The sequence below is a fragment of the Takifugu rubripes genome, chromosome 7 (assembly GCF_901000725.2).
Source record: "Takifugu rubripes chromosome 7, fTakRub1.2, whole genome shotgun sequence".
NCBI classification, from domain to species: Eukaryota; Metazoa; Chordata; class Actinopteri; order Tetraodontiformes; family Tetraodontidae; genus Takifugu; species Takifugu rubripes.
In genome coordinates this window covers 7,045,316-7,065,379 of record NC_042291.1, presented here as the reverse complement: position 1 = coordinate 7,065,379, position 20,064 = coordinate 7,045,316, and the positions used below count along the sequence as shown (strand labels likewise).

The following is a 20,064-nucleotide window of genomic DNA, read 5'->3' as shown; positions in this document are numbered from 1 at the left end:
CCAGACTGAAACCTTTCATCTGCTCGAGGTTTTTGTGCAGAAACTGTCATAACCCCAGAGGACAAACCCACCAGACTTGTTCCCTGAATTATTCCCTTCAACACATGTGAAACTGCCAAAAGCAAATATAGGTGTTCTCTGCACAGTTGGGCTCTAATGGAGCTCTAACTAAATCTACTTATTTGTATGATTTGACAAATATTGCAACTGTAATGGAAAAGCTGCTGTTTAGCCATATTATTGCTAATCATAAAACCTCTTTTGCATGGCTGGTTACGGCTCTCTATTATGATGACAGCAAGGTAGCTTAAGTGCCTCTTCATTCAGACCAAGTTGAATTGAAGCCATTTTCCCTATTTAAAAAAACCAAAACAAAACACATTTTTCCTGTCACTCTGCACCAAGTTTCAATGTTCACAGAATATCAATTAAAGGCATTAGAGAGTGTGTGACTGCAAACACACTCTTCTGACTAGCGTCTGGCTTTTATGGTAATACTGAGAATGTAAAAATGAAAATTATATGCGGTCTAGAAAACCACCGACACACCAGAGGTGTCACTAGCAGGCACCGGGACATTACACACCATTAGACTGACCTGCAGTCCAGTGACATTTCCCAGTAAAGACGGAGTTGAGGACCGGCCTTTCTGGGCAGGGTGGTGGTATAATCAACCGCGGAATGGTTCTGAGAGGGGAAAGGGGCCTCTCTGCGTCACGGAAACCACCAATGCGCATCTTCAGTATAACCACCACTTTCGAAAACGGTCCCGATTTTCCTCCGTTCACTGGCAGCGCGAGGGGCAGTTGATCAAGAACGATGTAATACTGGGACCTGAGAGGCGCCATTAGGTTCCAGCAGACGGCGAGGAGGCTGATGTGTAAACGTAGCCGCTTTCCAGATGGTTGGTGACACTAAGTTAATTACAGAGAAAAATAATAAAATTTTATCGAGTAAGGGTTTTTTTTAGCCTATGGGTTTGACTGTCCGCCTGTCATTGAATGCCAGGATGTGTTTTTATCAGCAGCCACACATGCGAGACTCACATCACTTTAGGTTTTGATATATTTTAGCTGTAAATCCAGTTTGCAGCAAACAATGCAGGCGTGTCTCCATTGCAGGGACTTCCCCCGAAGGACCCTTTGCAGGAACCATGCTCCAGGGCCTGAAAACTTCCCAAGTTTACTCAGCGTGGATTAGCTAAACCTAGAGCAGGATGTGATGCGGAACCCAGCAGTAAAGAAGCATTAGCCGAGTCGACGACAACGCTCCCTTCCTTCATAGCGTCCGCCGCCACCGTTGACTTATATTTAACGAACTGGCATGTGCACGGAAAACACAAACTTTCACGTGGACAAAGCTTCACAGAGCAGTGGGAAGTCACTTAGAACACCACGCCTTCCGTGTTCATCTCCTTCCTCCTTTCTTGCTTTTGTCGGGTCACTCAGGCCACTGTTGAAACTGTCACGCAACTATCACGAATCTCGGGAAGTCGCCTACCCCGCAGTGGAGGCACGGCCGACGAGAGGAGCGCTTCCTGTAAAGTGCCTGTCCCCCAGTATCTACCAGGGACTCCTGCAGTGGAAATGCGCCGAATGCATCTTTTGGTTGTTCTTTCTGACTCGTCCCTCCGAACCATACGAGAAGTTCCTGGCTCCAGCCCTCCGCCGAGACACCTGTTCAGTGCAGAACCATCGCCTCCCCTCCTGTTTTGGGGCTGCTAAAAATAACATCTGGGGAGGGTTTTTATCGCCAGGGTGAGCGGAGGGAAATTGGCTGCTTGTGTGTTCTACCAGACGAGGGAATGTTAGATGTTGATTCTTCCATTCTGCCTGCTTCACTTTGTCACGGTTGTGTACAAAGTGAAGGGGAACTGTATATTTAGCAGCTGTGAGTCATTCTCTGCAGATTGGGCTGGTTTGGAATTTAACACATTTAGAGCGACATAAAGGAGCTCTTGTGTTTATCAAGAATCATTTCTTAATTTCCTCTTGTCTCCTTTCAGTCAGGCCTTAAAGAGCTCCGCTGTGGCTCGGTTTCACTTTAAAAAACACTTTCAAAACCCACCCAAAAAAGTCCTGGATCCATTTTATACCCACCCGCTCTTTCTTTCTCTTTGCGCTTCCTGGCCGTCGTCGCAGTTTGAACAAATCCGCAGACATCAGTAAGTAGATTGGTGTCAGTTTTTGACAGTTGTGATTTATAGAATTTCTGTATATGTGAATGACATTGGACACATGAGGTCAAAGAATTGCCATCACCACACCCCCTCCCCCGGGGGGGGGCTTCTTTTTGAATGGGTTGGTGCTGGCTGTTGCATTAGTTCGCGTAATTGAAATCATATCTCTTTTGCATATCTTAGTTTTAATAATGTCACACAGCAGGGTGGTTATCGCAGTTTTCATGGCACAAATGGGTAAAACCACAGGGTAGCGGCGAGATGAGTCATATCGGTCGCAAATGGACGAGGAAGCTCTCTCAAACATTCCCTAATTGTGATGATCGTTACAATTAGGATTACCTGCTCCACCGCCCCACTCACGAGTCGTGTTGCATTCAAGTGCCGTCGACAAGGAGGTCAAAGGCGACTCCTGTTGATCCAACAGCACAGCCGTCGTAATTACTAGTCTTATTTTGCTCCAAGAATGAGCCAAGTAACGCATGCTTGATGGCAAATAGCTCAAAATAGCTCACGCGGCAGCAACTGTAACAGACAACAAATTAGTTGAGTAGCCGCTCCAGCTCACCTCTGGTGGAAATATTCCCATGGGGCAGCTCAGGGAAGATAACGGCATTCACTCTATCTGCAGCGGCATTGGCCGGGGGCCCAGCTGTTCCCGCAGCAGCTGCATCTTCTGATTCTGGGATTCTGAGCATATTTTAACATGCAGTCAGGATGCATGACATGTGACAGAACCACAGGGAAATCTGCAGCAATGAAGTGACTTTGACTGAGCTGCCATATGATGATGATGATGATGATGATGGTGGTGATGATGAAAGGGAAGCTAAGGAAGTGCCCCATCCAACCGAGGCTGCGTTAGAGACACCATATCCTCCTAGTAGCCCGCTCAGCAGGGTATGACCGGAGCTTTACTGTCTGGATCGTGAGGTTTAATTTTAGACCGATCGCTGGTGCATCATGTGCAAACACCCCCGCAGCTGCTAATGAATATTTGCTATTCTCTCTCTCTCTACGCGTGTCTGTGTGGACACTGTAATTGTGTTCAACTTGCATGCGGCGCATGTGCAGGTCAATCGGCCACGCCTCAGGACGAGAAGCAATCCTTTCTTTCTTTGGCGTCTTGCAGATGGCAAACCAACAACTGCGCCGTTTGCTCAGCAGGTCGAGTTACGTGCAGTCTGCCGCGCCGGCCTGACCTGCAATTAAACGGGTCGTGCTGCGGATTAGATTTCACAACATGGCTGCGGGGAATCACGACCATGAAGTGTTGCCTGTAAATAGCGGCTAAAACAGTCGCCCTCCGCCCACGCCCCAGGTTTGCTCCCTCCCCTGAAAACTAATCATCCTTCCAATGTTTTCATTCCATCACTAAATAATTGATTTGGCACACAGCCACAGATTATGGAGCCATTGTGTCCATTTTTAACAGTGCAAATCTAAAGTTTACCCACGCTGACCTGGAATGCCATCACCGCAGTCCTGAAAGAGCCCATTTTATTGATTGTATGTGATCAGAAGGATGATTGTTATCAACACAGATATGGAATGCAGTTTTTATTTTTTTTATATATGTCTGAGATCTGTTACAGCCTTTGAGCAGAGACTAAATACTAAATGGAAACTGTTCAAAAACAGTTTGATTTGGTTATAATCTACCTCTAAAGTCACTAATTTGTCTTCCAGAATATGCATTTCCTGAAAAGAGCCTTCAGTATCTTGTAAAAAGAAGGGTATTTACACCTGAAACAGCTCCGGTTCTCTCCCCTCTTCCCCCCCTTCACCAGGCAGTCCTGAGCTACAGAAATAGCAACGCCGGCGTATGACTCATGTTTTGAGCTCTACGAGATCCCTGATGAGGAGGGCCCGGATAAAAGGCCTCATTAGTCACGGGTGTCACCTACCAAAGAAGGGTTTGAATAGCTGTAATGGGAGGCATTTAAGGGCACTGGGTCAACCTGTGTTCGACTTTCTGTTTCACCACAACCTGTGGCCCTGCTTCACCGCCTCTTTGGCTCTTCTGCTTCTCGTAGGTTATTCCTCAATCCCAAGGTCAAACACCAGAGGCACTCCCTCTGCATTCCCAAATGTCCCCATGCATCTCCTTTGATCTCCATCCTATATGGTTTCTCATGCCTTTTATCCCACTTGTTTCAGCATTCCACCCACCCCCTACACCCCCTGACTCTTTCATTTGCGCTCTTCCATCCGTCTTCCTTATTCTGTCATCAGCCACCAATTTACATGTCTTTTATGACCCCCCCCCCCCCCAATAACACCTATCCACTGCATGTTAACTAAGTTAGCTTAATTTGCTCTGTGTTTCTGTATCGGTTGTTCTGTATTTCCTGCTTGGTTTGGGTCCTAACACTGCTCTTGTGTTTCCTTATCTCTAAAAGAAAGACCTCGCTCCAATAATAAAAACGGATTCACAGCACTGAAAGACGAAACCTATTAGTGGATTGGGGACGATTCCGTTGAAGTGACGTCATGGTCCATCGTTTAAACTTCCACCTCTTTGTTTATCTCTTTCCTTTACTTCGCAGTGTTTCTCGTTGTCAGCCTACAAAGCTGAAAAATGAAATTAAATTCTCCGTTCCCTTCTTTACCTTTCTACATTTGCACCCCTTTTCTGTTTGCACATAGCCCCAACGCACAGCTCTGAGCTCTTCCCTCTCCTCCATCCCCTCTCTGCTCCGGCCCCCACTTTCCTCCCGCTGGATTCCTCTTTGTCTCCTCTTCTCGGGCGCATCTCCATCGTGGCAGTGCCCTGATGGAGGTCGGCCTGCTCTCTCCCTCTGCCGCGATACGCAACAGAAGGAGCGAGGCGAGCGGAGGGTTTTAGCGGCTGTCGCTGCTCCGCACGGTGGGCGAGGAGAAGGAATAGAGAGAGAGGACGGTGTGATAGGGAGGGAGTGAGCACAGCGGCGTGAGTGTGTGAGAGAGCGAGAGCGAGAGAGAGGAAGAGGTCCGGCGCTCACAGCCCATATCGCTGGCTGGCTGGCTCGCTCACTGTTGACGAATGAGCTGTCTACCCACGGGGCTGGGAAACGGCAGCTTGTGACAAGCTGGGGAGAGAGGAACATGAATGTAATGCGCACCTTGCCTCGCTTGCTTTCAGATACCGGCCAGAAGAAGACTCCAGAAAAGAAGGATGGGAGACGCATGTCCTTCCAGAGACCCAAAGGGACCATTGAATATTCAGTGAGTAATGCACAAGTAACTCCGCTCTCTTAATAACATGCGCTTTGCGCCTGCCAGCGTGTGTCAGCTGCTCGCGCTCCCGCAGCTTTTGAGTGCGTTTCCAGCTGTATCAGTTGTGTGTTGTGAAGACGCTGTGTCTGACCATGCTTGATAACTCATTAGTGACGGAGAGAAGCAATTTGTGTAGCGTGAACTCAATTGGCAGGCTGTTTACGTGCAAGGGAACGGACGTGCAGGGTAGCGGAGAAAAAGCCCGTAGAAGCAGCGTCTCCCTCCCTAAAGCTCAGCTCCATTTTGCATGTTGATGTATGGATGGGAGAGGGGTATTAGAGCAGTTGCGCCCGTTACCACCAACTAGAGCAGAGGAAAGCTCCGTACTGGAGGGCTTTGTTTTTCCGTTGATTCTCTACGCCACGTTATCGGTGAGCATTCCACCACAGAGCAGGCAGGGCTCGTCAGTGACCTTCCAACAGCATTGTCATTTCTATTGATTTAGCTGTTGTGGAGCAGAAGGGGCGAGGGGTGAGTGGGGGAGAGGACTTTAGATCCCTGGTGAAATCTGAAAATGGAGCCGTCTCTGCTCTGCCTGGTTGTGTTCTTCAAATGACCCTCAAATCCAGCTGCAGTCAGACTGCTTCTCCTCGCCCCTCTCTCTCACACACACTCTGTCTCTCTCACTCTCTCTCTCTCTCCGTGGCAACAGCGATGAGCGTGTTCGCCGTGGCTCGGTGCCGGCTGTCTGCTCCTCTGGTGGAGAGAGAGAGAGAGAGAGAGGGAACACGTGAAGCCAGGAGGAAGGAGAGTGGCGAAAGCCTAGCTGGTTATCTCTTCCCTTCACCTCCTCTTTTATCCTTCCTGGGTTTTAGCTGTTGCTCTGCCCTTAAACTTGACTGTCCGTTGCTGCGCGGTGATTGGCTGCCTTGTTCCCATCTCCATCCGCTCTGCAACGCTGGCACCCGCTTCGCCGTCGGTCATTTAGCACTTGCTGGTTGACATAGCTCTTTAGCTTGAACAGTTTGTCTTGGCCTGAACAGTTTGAGAACGATGTCGATTGTATTCAGAACGCTCCGTCCCGTGATCAGGGCCAGTCGGGGATGATCGACAGAAGTGCTGCGCAAATACAAACGACGTGGGAATTCTGCCTGGATCCGAAAAGGATTCTGGCCGGTGTGACGGCTAGAATAAACCCAGATTCTATAATCTGACATCCTGCCACAGTGATGAGTATATGCTGCCCTCTGACAGGGACATGACGGGCAGCATCCCCGTGATTGAGCAGACACTTTATCTTAAACTCATCTCCTGCACCGGGGAGATGACTGACGATGTTTCCTCATTTTGCTCTCCACCAGATAAGTTTCTAATCTGCCGCCTGGAGCTGGCAGGAAAAAGCCGAGTTTCCTCTCATACAACCTTATCGATAGGATCTTCCTGCCTCTCCCTCAGCCCTCTGCTATTGAGAAATAATCTACACACCGTGTGCCTGCGCACTGATAATACCTGCCCGTTCAGTACATTCCAGCTAGTTCCCAGCTGATCTGTGCTCAATTAATAATTACAATGAAGTCTCGAGGGGGAGGAAACTATTAATTAGACAACAAGTGTTTTGGGAGAGGTAAACAAAAGAATTTAAAGAGAAATTACCGGCTATTGAGAATTAAAATACACAACAAATTCACACTCAAGTCTTGATATCCAGTGAAAAATGAAAACCAGCGATGTGTTTGTCTTCTTATTGAGATCAGGCATTCAGCTGCCACCGTGGCTGCAAGAGACTGTATTTCATTATTGCAGTTCAGAAAATAAACAGAACTTTGTATCAAAGCCTCTGTTTACTTGCTTCAGATTGTCGGGCCCACAGACGTGGGTCACAATGGCGACCTTAGGCCTCTAAACATGTTGATCCAATCACGGCGTCCTCTGCATCGACTCAAAGACGTTCAAAATCGTAGATGTTTCCTAAACCACAACATAAACACTACAATTGAGTCTGGGAACTCTTCTGTCCAATATTTGGGCTCGACGCCTCCTCACACTCCGTTCCTGTCGCTCTTGTAGTCTTCTCACTAAAACTGTGGAGCCAAGCTCTCTGCGTGTTCTGCACAGTGATGCTGCCGACTATCTGAGGGGGGGCGGCTGTCTGGGTTCTTTTTGTTATGCCGGGGAACAATAGAGGTTGTCAGTGTTGGTGATGATCTGCACAGTCCTGATTCTCAACCATGTTTTTGGGACGGCTGCAGCAAAACGGTGACTAATCAGCTGCACCGAGTGACGTTCGAGATATTCAAGACGGGGATTTTAACGGGCGTCAGATGGTTGATAGAGACAGATAGTTAATGCGCAGGGAGCTGCAGAGGTCGTTCCTCTAATGCAGATTTATGGTGGTCAGATGTCAAAGGAAGACTAACAAGGGCAGCGCCACAGTCTCGGTGTCACCAGTCTGCAGGTCGATTGGATTTCTGCTGGGCTAACGGGAAGCACGGCGGGTCTTGGAGGATTGGACACTTTAGATGAGTCATACGCCGTGCAGCATCAGGTGTGTCGGGGCGAGGTGCGTGCGTACATCTTCAGCAGCATTAACCCTGCACCTTCCTGACGATCGGTCACACTAGTGCAGGAGAACAGATCCAACTGTTTCAGCTCCTTCTCGGGCCGTCTCTCTCTCTCTCTGGGCAGGAGAGGACGTCAGTGGATGGTGGAGGTGGAGGACCCAGAGGTGGTGGAAGGATGGGGGGTGCACGGCCCAAATGGCACAGTTTTCCGTCCGCCTTTAGGACAAAGCACAGAACCTGACATTCAATGAAAGTGACAATTCTCGCCCTGAAAACCGCTAAAGATTGTTTTTTTTACCATCATTTTACCGTCTAAATTTAGGTCTATAAATGATCAGCGAGGGTATACTTGCCCACAATAGGCATACCATTAGGACTGTAATGACAATGTTGCTGTGGCAACTGTCATGCCAAAGCAAGGCTTCATCCTTCATTATAATATGAGGAATGATAGCTTCTGTGATGTGGCATTATGGGTGATTAAACTCTCTTATTTCCAGTTTGATGGCAGCATAATTTAAATGATCCTGTTTGTTGTTTTTGTTCTTTATTGAACTCCCTTTTTACGCAGCCTTTTCCCATTGACATTTTCAGATGCTCCAATTGCAGAATAATTTAAACACCTTTTTTTACCGCTCGCTTCAAGGAGCCAGAACCCCAAGATGGAAAAAGTTCATATCTGAGTCAGTCTTTTGCAGAAGCACTAATAGATTTTCCTCTCGTATTCCATTCTCGTCCTTGCCAACATGCCTTTGGACAGATGGAGCTATTACTGGCTGTCCGGCCCAACTGCCTTTGTTAATCTGCATGTCCTCTTGCTCTCAACAAGGTGACCATTAGCCAGACGTCAGCCGCATCCAAGATGGCTTCCTCTACCCGTCTGCATGAAAGGACAAACGTCCCCCCCTAAAAGGAAGGAACTTAATTATTCATCTGTATTTTAACATGCATAACGGGTAATATTGATCCGACTGATAAGTATACAGGCTTTGTCTGTCATTAGTGGCTATGATTCCGATTGTGAACACTCCCAGTTTTCTCTTTCGCCCCCCCCTCCCTCGCTCTGTCGTCAGTCTGTCGATAGCAGGTCTTTATCAGTGGGTCACATTTGCATGTCCCCTCTCTTCTGCCACTTAATTGACTTACAGACAGCTCCTCTTACAGTGCAATCAATGGGTGCAGCTCCTGGTTCTGCTGGAGTCACATGTATCGGTACATGTGTCATTTCATCGGCGATGCTGCGACATACGGAGCAGCGCGACAGCTTTAAAGGCAAACCTGAATCACTCCAATATTGCACCAGATTTAGTGCCAAGATCAGACCGCAGCAAAGCTTTGCCATTGCTTATGTCACTGTAGAGGGGTATTTTTAACCATATTGATTGGATGACTCCCTGATAAATGGCTACGCTGAGCATTTAAAACCAGAGCGACTAGCTTTTCTAGGTCGGTCCAAGCTCTGGAGCGATGCAGTTTCCCCCCAACAAGTTTTGTTACTTTTTTTTTTAAAGAAAAGCAACAAAACCTCATGTTTTAGCAGCTGGTAATGGCCCACCAAACCCGGGTGTCCTGTTGTCTGGCTCTGTGCTGAGCAACAGAGGGGCTATAAAGCTAAAAATAAATAGTTCGTGGGAGCAGAGACGGGAGCAAATGGCACCAAGCGGCAATCGATGCTCCGAGCTGCAGCTCTGTGGATGAGAGGGCCAACTCATTATTAACAACGAGCTAAAGAAAGAGAAAATTCTGGACACTCTCTACTGTATTGATGGTGGGGGCAAGTGTGGTGTAAACAGGACAGGAAACATATAAATAAAGTGCTCTGTAAATGGCTGCTTTTGAAACAACGCGGCGGTGACCTGGAAGGACGGAGCTGAATTACTATTGCCCATCTCATGACCGAGCTGCAGTGGAGAGACGTGGCGAGCGTGTCGTCAAGTCACGAGGACTTTGCCACCGCAGCTCTGATCTTCGTGGCCCCTGCTGTCAGCTTTCAGGCCCGATGCTTGTCAAGCGGCCAAACCATCGCCTGAGCGGACGACGCTGTCCCCTGCACAAGTCGTGCACGAGTCTTACGGCCCTTATACGTTTCAGAGCATCAGATTCCCACCTCCTGTCTTCTTCGAAGCTCCTTTAATCGCTGATGTTACAGCTAGCCAGGGGTGGCGCCGAGTCTGCATAACTTCATCTAACTGGTTCAATTTCAAACACTATCTAAGGTCCATCCGTGTGTTGACATCAAGCTGGCCTCTTGGGTTTTTCCTCTTACTTGGGCGTTAAGGGTTACACGCACCAGAGAGAAAGCTGCTTATTCAGCAGGTTTTTGATCGCCCGCATCAGTGCTCACATATTAAGTAATTTCCACTTTCCAGCGTTTGCTTTAAATTGCTTTAGTGTGACCGAACATACGGATTATTAAGCAATGCGGTGAGTGGCGTTCAGGAAGCAGAGCGGGGAGGAAAGATAAGTTTAACTAAGTGGGAGGCTGAAAATTGCAGTGCAGTTAATTCTTTACATTTCATTTATCTCAGACTTTCTGTGTCATTGATCAGTGCTGTGTAATTAAAAAATAATTATAAATGAAAGTGATTCCAACTGGATCTGTTTTATCAGTGTTGGCTTTGTTGCTGATGAACTACATTTTTAACTCATAATAAAGTTTCAAGTGCAATGGTGAACAAAGAAACAACAAACAAACAAACCTTTATGATGTCAAGAGTATCTTGTAATTGGATTTAAAAACAAACAGAAATAACTTTAATTCCCTTTATGACTTTTCCAGCTAAATTAAGTCATTAAAAGAGATCAACAAATTGCAATTATGGCTGCCCCTTCGCTTACTTGTGTTATTTTCAGTGGCTTGACGGTACAAATTTACATTAACATACCCTAAAGCAGTCAGCTGAGACTCCACAGTTTGATTCATTTTAAAGTTTTAAACTGATCACAAGACATTTCTGTGTGAAACTTTGACTTTGGAACTCCAGTATGTGAGTAACTTTTCCTAAAAACATCTTTGAGAGTATGGTGTGTTTACACAGCTTGGCCGGTGCATCATTTGACCTTTGCTCTCAGCTCTGTGCAGCCTCCAAATGCAACATGCTCAATTCAGGAAGGAAACTGGTCTCACCGCAGTGTGACTGAACACTAAACAGATTAATTTCCCTGTGAGTAGAGGATCCAGACTCTATCTGTTCCACAAGCTGTCCTGTTTTAGCACCATGAAATCAGACCAGTCCACTTCTTTTGGATGAGATGTAAAACAAATCATCCCGACGGCCGCTCTGACACCTAAACACATTTTCTGTGTTGCTTTTGTGTGCCTGACAGAGTCGCCCCTGCTGCCCCAGAAAAGCTGAATATGGGAAATGCCTAAACAAGAAATGTCACAAAAGGAGCCGTGTGCTTTCAAGTTGCACTCAAATACTGGATGGACCCTCTTTAGCATTCTTTTAGCAGCGGAGACAGATGTCGGGAATAAGTAGGGAGTCTTCTGTCACAAGATAGACTACAAACAGTCAAGGGCGGATCTGTGGGACAGTGGCTTTACTGTTTTCAGCCTTTCCTGGTAGTTAGACCTTCTGCTGTATTTTCAGGATATTCCCAGAAATCTTTTCCCTCCTCAAAGGCTTGTTCTTCATCCACTCTCTTATCCCGCAACTCAAACAGGATACATGCCGCATATTTAATCGGAACGTGTAGCAGAGTACTTTCTCCAAAAGCCCACTGATTCAGGATACTTTTGAGGAGAAGCGCGCATGAATTTACTTGTATTTGTGCTCGTATATGTCAGCTGGTTTTTATTAACCTTTGAGGGTCCTGCTTGCTCACCTCTGTGTTCCCTGTGTTGATGAGTAACTGCCATGCACGCCGTGACTGTGTGTCACTTAGGTTCCACTTTGTCCGCCTCGTTGCTTTTACTCACCTCTGTGTCTATGTTTGTCTGGAAAACATACATGTTAAGATTTAAGAAGGCATTCACACGCGGCAGGAGAGACAGAGTGGTCCCATGACTTGCACTAAAATAAACTGTGTCATTATCCTGTCCTAATTATGTGGAGCTCAGAGTCAGCCCTGCCAGTCTGGCTTCCTAGAAGCTCTCTCCCCTGAGCACACTTTATTTCATTCATACCTTCAAACACGCAGGTGCAATCAGACGTGGTCGCCATCCCCACCGGGCCTGTATGGCGCTTAACTGGTTCAGACATGTGGAAGACAATCGCTTTTTTTCCATCTCTCTCAGATTGTGAGCGATGGAGACAAGCAAACGTACCCGTGTCAGACTGCAGGGCGCAGCAGCTGAGCACAAGGTGACGTCGCAGCAGCACCTCGGCCGCCCGCACGACTCCTTAAACCTTAGTGAAACTGCTTGGCTAACATAGGAGGACAAGCGGGGGTGATGGTTTATGTTGTAACGTCAAAATTGTCCGCCAGAAGATCTGGTTTATACCAGCAGACAGGCTGCTGGTAACCCCACGGAATGATGGGGTACGGTCCACTTTTGGACCTCTGACCTTGAAAAGAGTCGCACACCTGAATAGCTCATCAGCAGACTCTCACTGCGACCCAGTTTCCAAATAAAGTGGGACATAGTAAAAAAAAAAAAAAGAGACAAGAAATCAGACAAAAAAATCATTGTTTTTTTTAAATAACTTGTGTCCTCATTTCTAATTTGATGATGGCAGCACAGTGTTTGCATTTAACACACTTCTTGAACAACACTATCACTGTTTGGAAACCGGGGAGAACAGAGAACAGTTGTTTTGATGTCAAAGTGGAACGCGAAATCTCCCTTGTCAGGACTTCTCGGTGCCAAAATGTGAAGATCTATAAAGCTTGACTGACTTCCTGGAAAACGAGTCATTCATTGAAATATGTGTCTTCATTTTTGTCTTCATATGGACGTTGTTCTAGACGTTTTTGCACTATGACAAAGTTCTTTCTCTACCAGGAACGGCACAGAACAGGAGAAAGGAACAGATGGTTCTGTCCCGTCGCATCCTTCGGTCTCTTCTTCACAGCTTTAATGGAACTGTTGAGCAGGACTGTGATTTCTCTTTTTTTTCCTTCTCTTTTGTGGTCCAGGTGGAATCGAGGGACACGTTGAACAGCATCTCACTCAAGTTTGACACGACACCCAACAAGCTGGTCCAGCTGAACAAGCTGTTCTCCAGAGCTGTGGTGCCTGGCCAGGTCTGAGCCCCCGTGCATGCCATCACTCTCCATCACGTCCAGATAACAACTTCATACGGACACAAAAACCGCTTCTATATTTTAAAAAAAAAGCATTTTGGCCTTGTAGGTTTCCAAAAGAAACTACTTGTAACCAAACACGAGGCTACAGTGCAGTTAGGAAAGCTTCAGACTCACTAAGACTTGATAAAATAGTATTAAACAACGAATATTCTCTCCTCGAGGATTGTTTGGAGCAATGTTCCCTCTAATTTTTCATATGTCTGGGCATACAGACAACCTCCCTGAGCACACTGAGGACCAGAGTGAGCAACATCAGAAGTGCTCGCTGTGGCCACACACCAGTATCACACCTGGGATCATAGAAAGTTTCATGGCTCATTAAAAGAATCAAATTACAACTGCAATTTCCATTAGTTTACTTTTAATATAACTCATTTGGCCCACTTAAAATGAAAAAGACAAAACTCATTGATTGAAGATTTGTGTGACAGTTCGTTCTTTTTCTCCCGGTCGTTTGCGCTCTCCCGCAATAATCCCTTTTCCCATCTTGAGTCTTCGTATAATTCCAAAGCATTCAAATGACTTTTCTGCTGAATGTGTCGCTTGAGGTAGTCCAGCTTCCATTTTGTCCATATTTTTCCATCGGAAAACTCGCTTACAACTTTAGCTTCGCTGCATGTTTTGCAGAGCAGACCTTTCTAACTCGAAAAAGAAAAGACCTCACCCAGTTTCACCGCTTGTTCTTCTATTCCCACATACTCCGACAGCCATTCCAACTTAAAAGAACCGCAGTTCTTTTTACTTTGGTTTGGGGAGTCGACGTATCACATTCACTTCCCGCTTGTTTCGCCATGATAAGGGGTTAGCATTAGCGTCACTTAACTCCTCCGCAAGAGCACGTGTGCAAGTACTGTCAATGCCGTGATTGGCTGCATGGCGTAATTGCATCGTATCGTATGATTGGCTGGACACCTGTCACTCACTGAATTACACAGCAAAAAAAATTATAAATCTAATTAATTTGCAGTGCGTTCACTGCGCTGGATAGGTTTTTTTGTGCGCTGAGAGTGTGCGACCAGTGCGCAATTGCGCAGTTGCGCAGCTTAGAGGGAACATTGGTTTGGAGTCCACTTCTGGTTCGTTCAATTGCTCAGACTGGAGTCTCCTTGCCAAAGCTTGAGGTCAGAACTGGCTCCAGAGCTCAGAGGGAGGATTGGAACATCCAGGACTCCCCCCAGAGCTGCTCTCTGACCAACCAGAAGAGAGAAGCATCCTTCTGGCTGCGCTCTGGAGATCAGATGTGTGCAGATGGGGAGAAGTTCCCGAAGATCGACCATGACTGCAGCTCCACCAATCTTAGACCTATGATGAGTGTTCACCCAGAAATCCGTCCTCAGGAAGAGACACCTTAAAGGTTCTCAGACTGTGAGAAACATTCTCAGCTCTCATGGTAGATTGTTAAAAGAATAATAATTAAATCAATTTGGTTTTACCAGAAGGCAGCAACACAAATGTGAAAAAAGGGGTCTGAAAACTTCCGCCTGCACTGTTAAATGAACTCGTTGAAACGTATCATGCACAAGCCTGGGTTTGATATTTAAATAGGGTACATGTGGAATGTATTTAATCTTCCTCCGAAAGCAATTAAATATAATTACCCAGCAATTACTGAAACGGCTCGCCATCAGCCAGGCGCATAACACAATTTGTGCAAGACTTTTGGAAATAACGTGTGGCTTCGCTCACATTTAATTTAATCGCCTGAACCTTTCCTGCTCAGTCTGACACGTTGACAACTGACGTGTTCAGAGCCGCTCATTAACACGGTGACAGTTGAACCTACATCAAAGGTGAACCCAATAGAAGACTCCCAAACTTTAGGGGCTCCTCCCATTCAGCCTTGACGGCCTTCGCCTTCACACCTTTCTCATCTATTTGCTTTGGAAATGTTGAGGCATTAATGCTACGATCTGTGCAATCGCATTTCTGTAATACCGTTTGCTTAAACTTATCCCAGTAAACAACCGAGGTTGATAAAACTGTTTACACAGTGAATTAGCTGTCGGTAATCTGTTGGTATGCAATTCCAAACACAGTAACTCCTATTTTGTTTTTCCCTGTAAGCAGCATGAAGCGTAGTCATATGACTCCATGTTATATACATGTTATATATTCCGTGTGTGTGCGTGTGTGTGTGTGTGTGTGTGTGTGTGTGTGTGTGTGTGTGTGTGTGTGTGTGTGTGTGTGTGTGTGTGAGAAAGAGCTCGTTCTCTTGTCCCCTCGTGCATGCATGTGTGTACGCCTGCACAGAGGCTGCACCTGTGTAAAAACAGAGATGGCTTGTGTTTGCAGGTTCTGTACGTTCCTGATCCTGAGTACGTCTCCAGTGTTGGAAGCTCCCCTTCCCTCAGTCCCGTCAGCCCCCTCTCTCCCTCCTGCTCAGAAGCCGATTTAGAGAAGGTGACGGTATGTTGGCCACACCGATTATGTACAGGTTTACACCATAAACACATAGTTTCGAGGTCATAGCGTAAATAATAATATCAGCCATCCACTGTTGCAATGCTGCTCGATATTGCTAATAAACACAGCTTTAACAAGGACTTAATCATCTGAAGAGTTAGAACCAATTGTCTGTGTGCTTATGTCAATAGCCAACTCACGCTGGCTTCATCAAATACTGTCAGGTTTTACAGCTCTTTTTATTCACCCTTTAGGTGAGCAGTCAGAACAATGTGTCAAGGACAAACTGTGCGGTATGTAGGACAGGAAGTGGTGGAGAATTATAGCAGGAAGATTATTTTCTGCCTTGTATAGCAGCTCACCACAGAGGCCTCGCTCATATATGATGCTCATGTAAAATGACTGCAGTGTTTTCTGAATAATGCATCTGTGAAACGTGTTGTTGGACCTGCTCGGCTCTTAATTAGTGTTTAAGCTGCTGGCAGCAGTTTTGCTCTAATTTCTGTAATAACTGTTTGTGTGTGAAACACTTGGCATGTACACGTTATCACCGATCCAGACGTGTGCGTTTGTAGGTCAGTCGAAGCTCGGCGACTGGTGCGGCGTAAACGGTGCGACGTCGGTCTTCGGGTAACAATCATTTAAACGAACGCCTTTGTTGGGGCATCGATTCGCCCCGCCACGCCCAGACTGCCGTGGCCCAGTGAGCCGCGCACATCCTGTCCTCGCGGCTCTCGGATCAGCAGAATGAGCCGCCTCTCTCGGGAATCCTGTTTGCAGCATTCGAATGAGCCAATCACTAAACACCGCAGGAAGCCCAGCCGTCCCTTAAGAAATGCCACTGTTTGCTGGTCTCCATGGAGACCGCCGTCTTCTTCCGCCTGCTTTTAAAAGAACACGAATGCTGCCATTTCCATTGCGGTGGCTGTCAGAAACGAGCATTCTTCCGCCGCGTCCATCCCTTCATTTCTCCGCGCCTGCCGAAGGAAACAGGCCCCGTTCATTTGCGACTTATCTATTTAGGTCGTGCCTGCTGGGGGGGGCAGCTGGGGGGGGCATATTCTGCAGCTCCTGACAGGCGTGGATTCAGAGACAGCCTCTGACTGCAGAGAAATCAAACCCTTAAAAGTGTCCAATATTTAGAGCAGCTAATGAGATGAGAATCCCAGAGAAGCAGCCAGGCGGCAATTATTGTAAGCCCAGGAAGTCCGCGTGGACGGCATTACCTCAGCCGAATGTGCGTGTTTGTTTGTTCCTGCCTGTCGTTTCTGCTTCCTGGAGCCTGCCTGCCTCCTCCATTTTCCTCTCATTCTGGGGTTTCGCAGACGCCGGCAGCACCCAGGTGTCACTGCGATTTTCAAACACAAAGGCCTGAACATCTCTGCTCATTTGGCTTCCTCCAGAATCCCCAGCATCTTTTAATTACGGACCTATTTTGGTGCTTGGCACACAGGCCTCGATGAGGATATTATCCAAATAAATGGCTCTCGGAGGTTTGGAGTAATTGCAGTGCTCACAACTAATAGCTGTAGCAACTGTTGGGACTGGAAGCGGCTTTCAGGTGCTTCTGTTATAAGAGATTTAAAAAAAGATATAAGATGTAAAAGAGTTGCATCCAGCACCAGATGTTCAAATAGGCTGACATTCAAAGCCATGAAATATTTGAGCTTTTCTCCTGTGAAATGTTAACTGAGTTTAATAAATTACTGGCTCTGGTTCCAAGTTTGCTCCCTATAAAACTGAGAAAAGCCACATTTGTCTTTTATTTGTCAATTATTGCAGATTTAAGTGTTTTGTTTTTTGGGGGGGGTTTCAAACTGTGTCCGCACCTTTAGTTTTGAGGGATTAAAGATTAACTCTAGACAAACATTTCTTTTCCCCAGGTTCAGAGTGAGCTGTTCTGCCAACAAAGACAAGTCACCAGTTAAAGCAGAGCTGAACCGATCAAGACTATAATGCTACCTAATCCCAGCTCACTCTGTTGGAGTTGTCGCTTCTCGGCATGAAAAAAAACATAATTTACTAAATAAATCACGTTATAAATTTCATAAAGACTACAAAATAAGGAAATTGTTTCTCACCTTGTAAGATTTGGGAACATTTTTAAGGATATTTACATTAGTTTGAGTCCAGTTTCTGTAGCACGCACTCACAATGCTGCAGGAACAGGAAATTTGTCTTCTTTGGCCGTAAATGTCGTGCAAAACTAACAGCTAACCAAGACTGTACATTCTGTTATAACAATAATCATAACATGCACTTAACTGTGACTGCAGTAATATGATTCATTCGTCTTATAAATATTAATATTCCAAGCGCCAAAGTCCAAATTACACTAAACTCATTGCGTCCTTGGAAACGGTTTTGCCCGAAGCTGCTGTTTTAACATGCAAATCTCCAAATGAATAAACACACCTTCAGAATATTTGATGGGAAATATTAATCCGTCGTATGTGTGGGTTATTTTCTTTTTTTAACCCTCAGGCCGTGTCATTCTGTGTTTCTGTAATGGAAGTAAAGGACAGATAAGGCAGGTCTGAACTGTCTCCATGCTCTCAGCCTGCCTGCTAGTGTTGGCAACAAAAACTGACACATCTTGCAGGCATGGATCATTGGCTGTGTGTGTGTGTGTGTGTGTGTGTGTGTGTGTGTGTGTGTGTGTGTGTGTGTGTGTGTGTCTGAGTTTCTCACTGGTGGTCTTGCTGTCATTGGATTATTTGGCAGCGCTCTGGTCATCTGCGTGACCAGGCCTGTCCTCTTTGTCCCGTCAAGACCCGCGTTCTGCAGACACACACCCGCACACACACACAAACAGATTCACAGCGGTGGTTCATCTGCTGCTGTGACCTTCTGTCTCTTCCTCTTTTGGCACCTATTTTGTCTCCCACTTTTCTTCCTTCCTCTCTCAGCTGAGGCCCAACGTAAAATTAGCAGCGGAAGCTGCACCGAATTAGTAACTTAGAAACCAAACAGGTGTGTTTGTGATGTCACCTAACAGCAGGCTTCATTTGCTTTATCTTGGCACTTCCAAGCCTGGACACCTTGTGGATGATGTTGTGTTTTTGGAGGAGATTCACTATTATCAGGTCTGAGTGCATAATTAGTGACTCCCAAATGTTGTTGCTCCCACCTGCACGGCACAGTCGTGACCACTAGGTGGCGCCGCGGATAGATGTTTTATTGAACGCTGCCCTCACTGTCGTTGCAGGTTGGCACAGAACTAAATGTGACAATTATCTATGATCATCATTTTAAAGAATATTACCGGATATGTTGGTGACTGCAATCACAACTTTTGGAATCACATGTGCCTTTCAAAGAGGTTAATTTTGGTCAACAACAGTAAAAGGTCTCCCCACTGCTGCTGTCCCCTTTAAAACCACAAAGGCCAGGTGAGACCATATGGCCCCAGCTTTCTGCACATCTGTTTCCAATACTCCTCCGTCCAGCTTTGCTCTTGCCGTCCCTCCTCTGCCCGACAGCGGTTGCTCACAGTGTGAAGCCAGAGCAGCCGCTCTTTCATCTTTTCGATTTCAGCTCTCAGTCCATTCTCCGTGGCCCCGTCTCTCCTCTTTGATGTCACACCCACCACTCAGGAAAGAAGAAATAAAAATCCTGTTTTCCAAGATGCTTGAATAGAGTCTGGTCACCTTAGGATGCTAAAGTCTTGGCTCACCTCAGATGAAGTTGAATCAAGTCTTGCCGTGTTGGCATTTTCTCTGCCAGTGTGGTGCAGCTCTGCAAAACTGGAAATGGAAACCCATTTGGCGACTATGTTGGACTTATTTTTGGTCTGACCCTATGAAAGCAATATTATGTGTAGCAAGCAATTAAGAAATGTGCCTCCTTTGCCTTTCTTTTGTTTGCAGAATGTCAGTCGATGCACCTCATGACAGACTTGTTTGTGAGCTGAGCATTAATCAGATGGTCGATGTGCTGCTCATACACAAGCGGCTGTTACTTAGTATTCCTTTAGGGGAGTGTGAGGTGTGCACTCACCTCTCAGCTTTGTACATCTCAACCAGGTCTTGAAGATTGGGTGGCATCTAATTAATGATCTGAGAGGAGGTGGCATGTTTCCCTCGCACCTGCGTGATTCCCTCTAAACACACGAGCTTCCTCCCGCAGTCGAAGCACCTGCGGCTTAATTGGGTAACACCCCTGGGATGTTTCTGGTTGTTGACTGTCTGTGTCAGCCGTGCAATGAGGCCAAGTCAATGGCTTGTTTAATTAAAACAACCACCACCACCCTGGGCCAGATATCCGTAGAAGCGATCCCTCCTGGATGTAGTGCTGGAGGTAATGACAGCGACACTTCCGGATCGTTAAACAGGAACTTCGTGTTCCATGAGGCACGCTTCCGGAAACCGATCCTGACGGGGTTGGAGGTCAGCAAAACCTGTCTGTTATGTATCCATGGCCATCGCGGCTATTTAAAAGGAGGCAGATGGTGGAGAGAGAAGCAGTGGG

General features: G+C 46.5%; 1 protein-coding gene and 1 long non-coding RNA gene across 5 annotated transcripts in view; one reads left to right on the top strand and one right to left on the bottom strand.

The window, feature by feature from the left end:
• oxr1a (oxidation resistance 1a) overlaps window positions 1-20,064 on the top strand; it is an 88,741-nt gene that overhangs the window by 54,332 nt on the left and 14,345 nt on the right. For all 4 annotated transcript variants that reach the window (XM_011605260.2, XM_011605258.2, XM_029838265.1 and 1 more), the window contains 3 exons: window positions 5,304-5,386; window positions 13,021-13,128; window positions 15,484-15,597. In XM_011605260.2, the coding sequence (XP_011603562.2) occupies window positions 5,304-5,386; window positions 13,021-13,128; window positions 15,484-15,597 (305 nt within the window). The remainder of the gene's footprint in view (window positions 1-5,303; window positions 5,387-13,020; window positions 13,129-15,483; window positions 15,598-20,064) is intronic.
• LOC105416640 (uncharacterized) lies at window positions 18,860-19,660 on the bottom strand. The gene is made up of 3 exons (XR_964651.2): window positions 19,594-19,660; window positions 19,271-19,340; window positions 18,860-19,185 (listed from the first exon to the last, which is right to left on the bottom strand). It is a non-coding gene; the product is annotated as an uncharacterized lncRNA (long non-coding RNA).